At 40.1% G+C, this 13960-nt stretch overlaps 1 protein-coding gene across 2 annotated transcripts in view; it reads right to left on the bottom strand.

Annotated features, from left to right (window-relative positions):
- Positions 1-5721: 5721 nt before the first annotated feature.
- LOC121858270 (cytochrome P450 4C1-like) overlaps positions 5722-13960 on the bottom strand; it is a 73953-nt gene continuing 65714 nt past the window's right edge. For both annotated transcript variants that reach the window (XM_042354579.1, XM_042354580.1), the window contains exons 9-12: positions 7880-8058; positions 7094-7262; positions 6584-6763; positions 5722-6045 (exon numbers count right to left, since the gene is read on the bottom strand). In XM_042354579.1, the coding sequence (XP_042210513.1) occupies positions 5876-6045; positions 6584-6763; positions 7094-7262; positions 7880-8058 (698 nt within the window). In that variant the 3' untranslated portion in view covers positions 5722-5875. The remainder of the gene's footprint in view (positions 6046-6583; positions 6764-7093; positions 7263-7879; positions 8059-13960) is intronic.

Genomic DNA, 13960 nt, shown 5'->3' with positions numbered 1-13960 from the left:
CGAGGTGTTCGAAGCAAGGGCAACGCTACGCTGACCCACAGGCCCGGGCCAGTCAACTAGTAGGAAATGGGTTGGGACTGCTAGTTTTGCCGAATTACCTTCGAGTGTGCAGGCCTCATTACAAAGTAAAAGTAAACTTTGGTGTGAGTTAGTACAAAGTCAATGTACAAGGGAGGATGATACATGTGTTCCTATAACGAGAGGCGAGTAATTATATGCGATTAAAAAGGGAAAGTCTCTGGCACCCAGTGATGTTGGAATAACATATGATATCCTGAACTGTTTGGCTGGTATTAGAGAAGGGGCCTGTTAGACGTGTTTAATATGTCTTTAATGGAGGTTGTATCCCTATTAAGTGGAAGAAAGCAGTAATTGTACCAATACCAAAGAACAATGGAGATTTTCGTCCCATATCTTTGACCTCATGTTTTAGTAAGAATATTATTCAACAGGTTGTTTTATAAAACTGGAAAATCTGTTGGCGCCCAATTTACATGGATTTATGAAAGGGAGAAGTACTGCAGACTGTGTTGTAAGGTGTTTGAATAACTCCCAACCTACATGCCGGACTTTTGTAGATTTAAAATGGGCCTTTGATAGGGCAAATAAAGAAGTCATACGTGTGGAACTAATTAATTTAGAAGTTTCTGGAAAGTTGCTGAAATGGATTGTGGATTACTTGAGTAACAGATTGGCTAGACTGTGGTTTCAGGGTTGGTACTCGGAAGAAAGAGATGGAGTTGGGGACTCCACAGGGAGTGTACTTAGCCCCACTACTTTTAACATATTGATGAACATAATGGCTCGCTACGAATCTCCTGGAGGCACACAAGTTGTAATATATGCTGATGATATACTTTTACAGTGTAAAGGTGTGAGAAACATGCAAGAGGCTGTAAGGGCGGAAACGAACAGGATGTTTGTCCGCCGCTCGTTTGCATGTTCGCGTCCCCACAAAGGGGGTAGACGGAGGTGAGAAGGTCGCTGCTGCTTCCTCACACAACAGACACTACCCAGCCAGTACCACAGCTGCATTTCCCCCGCTGTTCGTTCAAACTCTGGTCGTGTACTCATCTGAGGCTCCTGGGGTTCGTGGGCTGATTCCCCAGACCTTCACTATTTGGCTGTCAATCTCCTAACACCTGCTCCAGCTACTACCGCGGCTGCCACGTCATCGCCATTTCCTCCACGCCCTATCCACCGTCCGTGCCCTGGCGTCTCTCCTGTGTGACAAGACATCGCCCACCAACGCCGGCGCCAAGTGAGGAAACTGCCCTGGACCTTCCCCCTGAGAGCTGACCACCGCGTCAACGGAACATTCCACCGGGCTGCAGCCGTAGGAAATATCTGTGCTTTGTTTGGCTCCAGTAATTGTTTGACTCCCGTCATTGTTTGACTCCCTTAATTGTTTGACTCTATGAATTGTTTGACTCCCAGTAATTGTTTATTTGATATTTGTGTAAGTGGTCTCAATTATTGTGATTATTTTCGTAGTAAAGAGATGTCAATCTCTAACGGTTGTGTGTTACCCCTTGGAAACCCATGGTTCTTGACTTTCCTTTTATAAGATCCTGATTAGGCTGCCAAGGGATTTATATCCCAAAGTCCAGTCCTTTACAGAAGCTTTAGATGCATTGAGTTCACTTTGTTGTAGAATGGGCCTTGTAATTAACAATGAAAAAACTAAATATCAGGTAAGAAATTATGAACAAAGGGATTTATTTTTTAATGGATTAAGGCTAGAAAAAGTTAATGTTTACAAATACCTTGGGATGTGCAGTCACAATCCAAAGTTTCGACCCCCCCCCCCCCCCTGGCTGGGTGTTCGCTCAGGCCAGGGTTGAGGTAAGGCTGGGTGATCGGACGCAGACTAGTTCAGCATTGTGGTAACGAGCCACTATGATGGTGAGGTTCACATTTGACCACCACACCCAGCCAGGGGGGTTGTCGAAACTTTGGATTGTGACTGTACATTGGGTATAAGTCCAACAATAAAGTACGTGAGATGCAATACCTAGAGAATGCATGTAAAGGACGTTGAAGGCCTTTAAAAGCTTTGGCATGGAAGGGAAATGGCGCAGGTATTCCCAATTTAAGGATAGTTTATATCAGTGCTATACGTTCAGTTGATGACGATGCAGCTTCCACCCTCATAATGTCGAGTAAAAAAAGTTATTCAAAAGCTTGAAATGATACAAAAAGAGTCCATGAGAATCGTTTTAGGTTGTCAACGGAACACTAGAATTGAATGATGAGAATGGAGCTCGATCTATCAAGTTTAGAACATAGAGTAAAGGAACTTGCTGTAGCCGCTACTCTTAGGACCATTAGAAGTGGAGGAGATAATAGGTTGTCCCGTGCAACAATGTGCTAAATGAAAGAACAGATCTTGGCAATGTGTCCAAGTATGCAAGGCTACTGTATAATAATATGATGGAGTATGGAGTAGATAAATATTGCATTTCACTGCAAACTTATTTTAGGTTTAGACCATGGCAGGAAGGTTGCATTACAGTAGATATTTTACAACTTGAGGGGAAAAGGGAGATTGGCATCCTAGTTATTTTCGAAATGTCTTTTTAGATCAAATAAATAGTTTTCCCATGGGGAACACTGTACATTTATATTGTGATGAAACAGTAATAAGTAACGGTGAAGCGGGATGTGGTGTTTTTAAAAGGGAATATTTTATCAATGAGTGTTATGGAGATGGAACAGTTTGGAAAAGAATTAGTAACAACACATCATCCACGCTGGCTGAACTACACGCAGTTTGTGAAGGACTTCAGGTTGCTGTAGAGAAATGTAAAGAAACGTTTATTTTTGTTGATAGTAAAAGTGCATTGGAAGCCTTGCAGATTAAAAATCCATGTAACTTTCATATTGTTAATAACTGTAAACGACTGGTCATAGTAATGCATAAAATAGAATGTGCTGTGCAGTTTGTATGGATTCCATCACATGTATATAGATGTTGTTAGCAATGTAAGTATTACAACGATAAAGAGAGGAATGGGAAAAAGCAAGAAGAGAAGTGATTGCCATATGTAGAGAGAGTTTTCAGAATTATTTGTATGTTTTACAAAACACCAATGTAACATATGGGACTAGCTTAACATCTGTTGATACTGTTATAAGAAGAGTAGGATTGGGATGCAAATATTACTGGCAGATAAGTGGAGGGGCGGGTTAACCTTGTCAACTGTGTCATCTTAGGGATGTGAAAATTTTCAACCATACAGGAACAGTGAGATCACTACTTAAAGAAACAGGTTTGTTGGGTGATTAATGGTGGAAAGATAAAAATAATTATTGCAATGTATAAGATTACATTATTATCAGTTCTTTTAATGTAGTACAGTGTTCATGTCAAAATGAACTATTTCATTGATGTAAAAATAATTATTGTATTGTTGTAACATTTATAACTTTTGAAAACCCCAGAAGGGGATGACAAAGGTGAGGGTGGGAGTAGTATACTAATCTGTCCTCTTGATGTTATAGTTTTATTGTCAATAAAGTATTTCAATTTCAATATTTAAATGTCAGTGTTATTGTTATTATTAGTCAGTGGTTTGTTTACAAATGCTCTGTTTCTACCTCGCACAATATTTACATTAATATACCTTAATGGATTTTTTTTACTATTGATGCATCTACAGTAGTACTGTATGTTATACAAGGACGACTCCCTTCCCTAATCCTACCCCCATCTCTAACAGTTGCTGATATTGTGAACAGACGTCAGTGGAGTGGCGAGTGAAGCGAGCCTAAACACTTCTTTGGAGAGTTTTGAAGCCATATGCAGTTATATTGAGGAAATTAGAACATTGAGAAAATTTTAATTAACTGTATATTTATTGATAGTGTACAAATTCCCAACACACACACACACACACACACACAAAAGTGAGACATGACTGGAGTCATTCATGTGGTTTCAAGTTGACCAGCCCTGATATGTGGAGGCCCCCAGATTGTGGAGGCCCCTGGGCAGCTGCCCACTTTGCCCACTCCTGAATCCGGCCCTGACAGACGTACCAACTGGGGATCATTTCAAAGCATTTCGTCTAGCGTTATAAATTGTAGCGATGGAAAATCTAACGATACTTTATGGGGAAGAGAGTACATGACTGAAGGAGTTTGGCTGTGTGAGGAAAGAAGGATGTACTACAACGGGTTATTCTAGTGTGACCGACATCCACACAGGAATGGTGGGCACCGCGAACAAGACGAGTGTTACGATCCCACGGCCTTGCCAGCGGTAGACAGGATGCCAAATCCACTGAACATTGCCCGTTAAAGTACCAGTAAAAAAGAGTGAGTGAAACAATATTGCGGAGAAGAGAAAGGGAAGAGAGATTATCAACTAAAGGAGAAGAGTTAATTAGACGAAATGCCTCTGATTCCACCCTATCTAACAGTTGGACAGAAGAAGAGCCACCCCAGATTTGAGAGCAGTACTCCAAGTTAGGACAAATGAATCCCTTATAAACTTGAAGCAACTGTACAGATTTCGGGAGGCATCGTTAACAATGTTGTGGAAATGGTGAGGCTTAGCGTATATATTTTAGAATTTGGCAGAATGATTGCATCCTGAAATGTGATTGGTGGGAGATCTTCTATTTTGGAAAGTGTAATTACTAAATACTGTGTTTTATTACTATTGAATTTAACCAAATTTCTAGCTCCCCATTCGGAGATGCTGCACAGAACCGCATTGATAGATGAAATGATATCAGCTCTAGAAACAGATCTAATTTGAGAAGGGAAAATTTTGAAAAAGAATGTAAAGTAGAATCATCAGCGTAAATATAGATAGAATTAGTCGTAGTGTGAAGTAAATCATTGATAAAAAGAAGGAAGAGAGTAGGTGAAAGAACAGAACCTTGTGGGGCACCACAGTAGGGGAGAGAAACCATAAGAGGGAAGCGTAGAAAGCAAAGACTTGTGCCATACCCTAGCAACTGCTTTAGAGATGTCGAGGGCCGCGACGAAAGTTTCCCTATAATCCCTAAGAAAGGATGACCAAAGATGGGTGCAGTAGGAGAGCAGATCACCAGTAGATCTCGCCTGGCGAAAGCCATACTGGTGATCCGACAAAAGAGAAAGGCGTTCAAGGTGACGGAGGAAATGAGAGTTTAAGATAGTTTCGAAAATCTTAGAGAGGGATGAAGTAAGGGCAATAGGGCGATAGTTAGAGGGATTAGAATGGTCACCCTTCTTCGGGATGGGCTGAAACGAGGCATGCTTTCAAGAAGAAGGAAAAGTTTGGGTTTTGAGGCAAAGGCGAAAGAAGCGAGCAGGCACAGGGGCCAGAATTTCAGCACACTCCCTCAGAACACGAGGAGGTATTTGTAGGTAGTAGGTAGTAGGCAGCTATCAAACAGGGAGGTACTATCGCCTGGGAAGATATTGGAAGCATAATGTGTTGTCTAATGGTAGACCCTGCTGCCATATAGCATCAAAAAAATTGGGACCAAGTCTCAAGTTGCTGATCTGGCTTTCTGCCTCATTTACACACAATTGCAGGGTCTCAATTGTTTCACTTACTATTGACAACACAACATACATATATTGTTAAACACTTTGGATCTTTTTTTCATTTTTGTATTTCTTTATTATTATTATTATTATTATTATTATTATTATTATTATTATTATTATTATTATTATTATTATTATTATTATTATTATTATTATTATTATTACATTATCGCCCCCCAGGTCCTGATGTGGGTCAATGACCTGTGCCCGGGTGGGCTAATCCCCTTAAAAAAAAAAAAAAAGCTACGTAATATTACTGAAGACAGCTTTGATACAGCTTGCTAGTACCTTACAGACTAGGAGACATTATATGAGGAAAAATAGAATGTTAGATAAGTTTCTCCCTTGGGAAGAGCTTGAGGATGTTGCCATTTTTAGGTTGAAGAACAACCGTGGAAATGATCTCGATGTTCTCCCTGGGTACTTGACTCTCAACCCGGAACCTCCTCAACAAGATGCATACCACCGTCTTCATCTCCATCATCGCCAACTTCTGACCTGGCGGCATATACAAGTAGAAACTAGATATTGCAAATAGATCATAAAACTCAACAATTTAGAAACTGTACTGTACTATATGACGCTGAAATCACCAAAGCTGAGAGGCTGAAAGCGGCTATTCCTTGAACCTGTTTGGGTGGATTGTTTATATAGACCATAAAGTGAAATCTATCATAGACCACTGCTGCACGGCTCATTGGTTAAGAGGAACATTACCTTTAGATTAAATGATGACAGTATTGAAGACAGAGACCCGTAATTTGATAGGGAGGTGCTTATGGCCTAAGACCCGGTGGTCATACACTTTCTCCTGTCCCTCATCCCGGGTAACTCAACTAGTCACACACACACACACACACACACACACACACACACACACATTGTCATATCAGGATAAATGTATTTGATAGTGTACAGTATGTTAAGACAACATTTAATGTAGACGAAACTCTCATCCTAACACTCAACTTTAGTAACTAATTGTAAAAGGCGTAATATACAGTAGTTATATATAATTAACTATGGCCACTCTCACCGATACAGTTCCTGGGTCCTGCACTGAAGGGGATGTAGGCAAAAGGGTGACGTTTGTTGGCGTTCTCCGGCAGGAACCGATCAGGATCAAACACCTCGGGGTCAGGGAATTGTTCAGGGTCATGATGAAGTTTATAAATGAAGACAGTGACGCTGGTACCCGCGGGGATGCAGTAATTGTCTGCAGGAATTACAGACAGCATATCATTATACCACTCCTTAATATAGAGCCTTTGATGCTCAACAGACATTCAATGAAATATACAAACAGATTTTATTGATGGATTGTTAGTAAAAAGAGACCACATATGGTTCCCTCAGAACTTAGATGATAGATTAAACTCACAACTCATATTCAGATTTCTACGTAACCTGATGCAATCTGAATAGTGCCAAGGAAGGAGTTTGTGCTTTCTTGAACACTTTGACTGTTATTTCCATTGCTTACACTTACAAGGAATGAAAGATTTTTAGTGCTTAAAGATAGACCAATAAGGAAATGTTAGTTTACTTATGACAACTTCCTCTTGAATCGCCCTGGAGATCGTGGCCACAGGTGGAAATATCCTCATTGTTTCTTTGATGCAGTTCTCCAAGTACTGCATCTGGCGTAAGTCAGCTACAGTCACTGGCCGGTCACTGCTACCAAAGATACCATCTATCTCCTCCTTGACTTTAGCCTTAAATAGGAGAAATCCTGTACAGTGTGAGAGCTGGTCATCACTTCCATGATTCTTGACAGGATTGATTGAGTAATTGATGTTTATTAACGAGAGGCTTGAAAGGAACTCTCACTTACAGATAACTTTGATCACATATAAGTAAGAAAATACCTGGTAGGACCCCTCAGTTGATGATCATAATTAATACTACAATGTAAACAATCCAAACACTTTTTACCTGGTTAAGAAAGTATCACCTTATCTGTTGTTCAGGTTAGATGTGACAGGGCAATAGTGTTAAGTGGCATTCCGCTGGGGAGTGTGTTAGGACCGACAATCTTCTCCATAAAATATTAATGGTTCACTTGATAACGCATCCTCTAAGGTATATCTCGTCAGTGACGATACATAGATGTTACGACGAATTCGGCCTCATGAAAACCAATAACAACTTAAAATGAGTCTCGGTAATCTTCAGGATTGATTGAACTCATCCAGATAAAGTAAGGATAGCGACCAATGGCAGGCCACCATACAATCTATTACATGAGTGACTGGAAAGAGTAAACTAGAAGTGGAAGTTGGAAATAAAATGAGTCCTAATTTGTAGATCATAAAGCATAAAAGGTATCAACCTGTATATCTGGGTAAAGACCAATGACGTATAGGATCCAGTTGAGAGCTGAGGAAGTGGTGTGGAATCCAGCCACCATCAAGGTGTCCACTTCCTCCCGGATATTCTCATCAGTGAGATCTGGATTGTCCTCAGCATAATCCAGCAGAAGATCAAGGAACCGCAACCTCTTCTTCTTACCTGTAAGAATTTTAAATGGAAACTACTTAACGTTTGATGGTTTTTCTTGTTCGATGAACTATGCGAACAAATTTGGAGGACACCTCATGTTTTTGGCTTACAGAAAATGTAAGCATAAAACTGATGAACGCCCCTCTCAGTCATGCACCCGTTGCTATTTATAGTAGTCAATAAAAAGTCTTACCTCAAATCATAACCTTTGTTGTACACCAACTGTATACCTGTAAACACCACCCACCAATTGTACACCTGTAAACACCATCCACCAACTGTACACCTGTAAACAACACCCACTAGATGTACACCTGTAAACAACACTCACCAACTGTACACATGTAAACAACTTTTTTTAACTTGGCAACCAGCCTCCCCTAGTAGCCACACCTTCGCCCTCATTTTATCACTTTAAGATTAAATATCCTATTACAAAAGTAGCTTCCCTAGTTGTTGCCTCGTAGTCAATATCTGCGACTGATGTTTGCTTTGGGGCCGAAGATCTCGTTCCCCTGAGGCATAGCAATGCAGACCCAAACAGAGAGAAGGGCAGTCGACATCTCAACATGGCTGCATTGTGGCTTCTGGGTTGCTGCTTCAGCTCAGATAACACCTATGCCAGTTTTGCGGAGAAGCGTCTTGCACTTGTTCTCATCCCGCAAGAGGCTGTGAACACCAGAGGAGTGAAGTTGCCTTGATGTACAGTCTCGTTCAAGATGCTTCGAACACTGCTGGAGACAGCTGGCAACTCAAGGCCGTTTGTTTACTATAGTACGTAGTAAATATTATGAATGAATGTAAAAGTGATCGGTGATTGGTTACTTAATTCCCCGTTGCTTAATTAATGGTTGGGCTTTGTTGTCTTGTATTATATTATACTTCTCTGCTAGTATATATTATTAATTTCATTTTAAAATGGATAGAGCAATGAGCCAACCTATTGAAATCATATTTAGATAAATAGACATAAGTAAAAATCGGTAAGTATGTTAAAGAACATCATGCATCGGGCACAGCTGTGTGCAGGTTGTTTATGAGGTTGTCTGTTTATCATTAATTTATACTAATATTATCTTCAAACGTTTTAGCCATTTCGATTAATTAATCCAGTCGTTAGTAACCGATGCTAAACAGATTTCTTTCTAAAGATGCTGATTTCATGCAACGCAAACTGCTATTTTAATTCGTGGTGGGATTAAGCAGAATCATCGCTGCTACCTCCAGTAAGTGTGTGTGTGTGTGTGTGCGTGTGTGTGTGTGTGCGTGTGTGCCTTAGCCTGTGTGTGTGTGTGTGTCAATGCTTGTCTGTGAAAACAGTTGTATAAATGACACAGTATTATTTAGTTTATATAATGAAATAATTTATTTTACATTCCCTGCGAGGCACTGGAAAGAGAAATTTATATATAATGTTTTATTTTTATCTATTTATTTATGTTTAAATTATATTTCATTAAATGGATACAACCCAGTTTTTACGAAATGAAAGACTTTCAAGTGAGATCCTCCGATGAACCAGTTTAAAAACAAGTTTTTTGCAGACAAACAAGCAATAATCGAAAGAAATGTCATTTGAAATATATAAGCTAAGTCTACTCGGAGGACAATCGTAATGGATACAATGCAATACAATACATATGCTACCGCATTAGCTACACCTACAGTACGAGATTTCATTAATTAATGTAATAATTTTCTATAATTAATAAAAACAGCAAGGGACTCCGTTGAAATCGACTTTCTTCACGAGCGCGTGCGTATGTGTATGTGTCTATGCAAGTGTGCGTGAGTGTTAGAGCATTATTGTAAGTTATGAAATAATTGTGGGGTAACATTGTAACATAGTTTGGTATTTTGGCTAAGATTTCTTCCCATTTGTTATAATAACTGAAAAGAGAAAAATATATACAAATACTCCACAGTAGGACAAACTAGAAGAGAGGGAGAAAGAGAGGGATAGAGAGAGAGAAAGGGAGACAGGAGAGAGCCAGAATGTTGACAACGAACTTTGCTGAGGTGTTAAATATGAAACAGATGGCCCTCGCCTCGGGCTGACTCGCTCTTTGTGGGGTTCAGAAGATAGTCTCTAGCCGTCCAGTGAGCTAACAAGTCAGAGAGCTAATAAGTCCTACATTAGACCCGAAACACGTAAGTTTTTATATGGTTTATAACCCCACTCTACTCAAATAAAGAACAATCAAGTCCTATGGGCAAGGATCTCATTATCCCACAGTCGCTCATTGGGCGGTTACAACAGTAAACATTCTCCAAGAATACATAAATATATTGTGAAAGGCATGACATGAACTTATTAAATATGAGATTATGAGATTGAAATATGAAAGATCAATTTCCTCGTCACAGGTGCCTTTAAGAGCCGGATCGGACAGCTGTGATCGGACCATTACATATTGTAGGAATTGTATCGTTATAGAGTTGTTTCTTTGTCTCCGTCTCCCTCTCTGATTTTTTCTGTGGTTGACCTTTGTAATTACTACATTGAATTGGGGGTGCTTGAGGGCATTCTTGCTGTTTATCCCAAATTTGCAAGCCCACACTGATTTGTCTTCAATTAGAATATGACGTCCAATGTATGTGAACCACTGACCTATATATACTGCTAATGAATATGATGTATTTCTTTCTTTCTTTGTGTACGAACCTCTGTCCTGCATGGCAATGAACAGTGACATTACCCACATGAATCTAACCTACATATATATATATATAGTTGTTAATGAATATGTTGTATTTCTTTGTGTATGAATCTCTGTCCTGCGTGGCAGTAAGAAGTGAGACCACCCTCAGTGTCAAAACTTGACTGAATTACTCAGAATAGGTAAACTGTTCTACAAGCTTTGTCAATAAATTTGTTAAACTAAAAACTAACGTGGTAGATATAGTAATTATTTCACATGCAATATATTTATCATATATGATACTGTACTCTTTCATAATAATTATAAGTATAAAGCTAGGATTTGTTTGACTTAAATCATCCTGAATACATACTGCACAAATGGGGATATTAGAAAAAGATTGTTTTCTTTACATTTATTATACAATTTGACAGATATTCATATGCATTCAGTATGTGACTTTGATTACATAGGAAATTCATTTCTGACACATTAATATTTAGTCCAGCCACCTTCATTCTCGATTACTTGCTGCAGCCTGTTGGGAACGGAGGCGACGTGATTGTGTATCAGTTGCGGTGTCCGCCTCAGGACCTCCCACTCACGGTGTGTATGCTCCTGTAGCTGCACCCTGGTTCTCTCTTCAGCTGGCTCCCACACGTTCACAATATTGCCCCAAACGTTCTCTATAGGGTTCATGTCACAACCTTCACTTGGCCAGTCTAAAATTTGCACATTTCTTTGTTCTGCAAACCACCGCGTTACAATCCGTGCGGTATGGATAGGACACCTATCGTGCATGAAAATGATGTTTTCGGGAAACGGGAAAGCATATGCACGCACCGAGGGAAGCATAACTTCTTCAATTATTTCTAAATACTGTTCAGCTGTGAATATTCCTTTTATGTCAGTCAGCTCTCCAACTCCGTGCAAATATATCCATCCCCAAACATTGCAAGTCACATGCCCACTCCTTGCTTCCTCATAAATATGCTGTCTAGCATATCGGGTGTTGTTCCTCCTCCAGCAATGCAACCTTCCGTGAGAGGTAGATGAAAAAGTTTTTTCGTCAGTGAATATTACTCTTCCCCAGAAATCTAAGCCTTCTTTAGCATACCGTCGAGCAAACTGCAACCTGCCCTCGCGATGTCGCTCATTTAACTTCTTGGTGGCGGGAGTTCTATGGTGAATGCCTCCTTCGTGAAGTCTTCGCCTGATTGTTAAAGGGAAAATATTTAATTGTAGATCCTCTCTTATTAAAAATGAAGTCTTGAAGGGGTTGGCCTCAGCGAAATTTCGGATGGCTTCAACTTGTGCAGGTGTTGTTCAGCGCGGCATTCCCGTCCTGTGGTGGTCCTTTAAACTTCCCTCCTCTTTCCATCGCTTAATCCAATAATATACAGTTGACCGAGAAATACCCAATTCTCGTGCAATTTCAGTCGGTGAAAACCCAGCTTCTTTCATGCCGATTATTCTTCCACGTTCAGTGATTTTCTGCATGTGGTATTCCATGTTGACAGGGTCCTTCTACAATTGAGGGAGTGGAAGGGTAGTCAGCACTGACAACACCTCTGTCTCCCCCACCTTCCCGCCAATAACGTGAGCGTTATATTTATATTTTTTACGCATTTATAAAAAATAAACGAATAAATAAATAAATAAGATACAAATTTATAATACATCATACACATTTTGGGAAAAAAATATAATTTTTTTTTTAAAGACACCAGACTAAACATGACGTAATCGACACAAGTCAGTAACAAGGATTTAGGGGGGGGGGGGGCGCAAAGAGTCACTCAACGAAAGAAATGCCATTTGCTGCTTGCAATATTCATAGTCTTGGAATGACAATGATATTGCTAGATAATGGCTTGTAAAACTATTAGGCATAAGCTACAGTACTAATTCACACCATCAGACGGATGGTTCGTAAGATTAATTACCATCACCTTTAATTGAACAACGTCATTATTAAATACAGACACAGACTGACACACACACACACACACACTCCACATGCGCACACGCACACACAGGGAAGTAAAACAGCAGTTTGTGTTGCAAGAAATCAGCGTCTTTAGAAAGAAGTTTTGTTTACATACAACTGGATTAATTACCCGAAAGGGATTAAACGTTTGAAGACAATATTAGTATAAATTAATGATAAACAGGCAACCTCATAAACAACCTGCACACAGCTGTGCCCGATGCATGATGTTCTCTAACATAGTTACCGATTCTTACTTATGTTTATTTATCTAAATATAAATTCATATAGGTTGGCTCATTGCTCTATCCATTTTAAAATCAAATTAATAGTGTATACTAGCAGAAAGGCATAATATAATGCGAAACAGCAAAGCCCAACCATTAATTAAGCAACGGGGAACTAAGTAACCAATCACAGATCACTTTTAAATTCATTCATAATTTTTACTACGTAGTATAGTAAACAAACGGCCTTGAGTTGCCAGCTGTCTCCAGCAGTGTTCGAAGAATCTTGAACGTGACTGTACATTCTGAATTTTCTTGCCTTATGCTCTAATCTTGTTGCTCTCGTTCATCTTTTGCGCAGCCTCAAGAGACAAGTTACAGTGACAAGCGGCCATTGGGTCGAAAATTCTGATGTCAAAGAAAACACAGTCCCCACGTCCAGAATCCTCGAGCGCTGACGTCCACTCGGGCTTCATTGGATGTGTTGGAAGTCCTGTGGAGGTTTTCACCGTCCAATGGAAGGAAGGTCGGTTCCACCATGACATCGTGGCAGATTTCCTTCTGTATATTTGCTGTGAGATCCCTTACTCCGTCAAGCTTCATGAATACGAAACCCCCTTTCTTGCACACCATGGCGTGATCAATGTCGTAGGATAAGCCATACACGCATTATGTGGGCAAACCTTCTACTGGCCAACCATACCTAAGAGCAATGGCATCTGTAAAATCTTCTTTATTAAGGCTGAAACCTTTTGCCCTTATCGGTAACATTGTTTGCCACTTCGAGGCACCCACCTCCTGCGCTATTGCGACTTTAATTTTCAAGTTCCGTGGCAATTGCAGCACCAGTTGTTGCAATTTATAAATTTGGATGTGCTGCTGTTCTGTCGCAATTGACCCTCGAATCTTGTTTAATTCGTTGGTATCCACCTGACTATTATGTGCTCAGTGAGGGCTGCCGTGAGCTTGGCTGAGTTCTGATGTTCGGTGGCAGCAAGCTCTTCTGGATTGGTCAATCCCATTCTTTTCAGTTTCGGTGGTAATGCAAGGAG

This window comes from Homarus americanus, unplaced genomic scaffold, assembly GCF_018991925.1.
Source record: "Homarus americanus isolate GMGI-L3 unplaced genomic scaffold, GMGI_Hamer_2.0 scaffold57980, whole genome shotgun sequence".
NCBI classification, from domain to species: Eukaryota; Metazoa; Arthropoda; class Malacostraca; order Decapoda; family Nephropidae; genus Homarus; species Homarus americanus.
The sequence above is the reverse complement of the archived record's forward strand: the minus strand, read 5'-3'. Positions and strand labels throughout refer to the sequence as shown.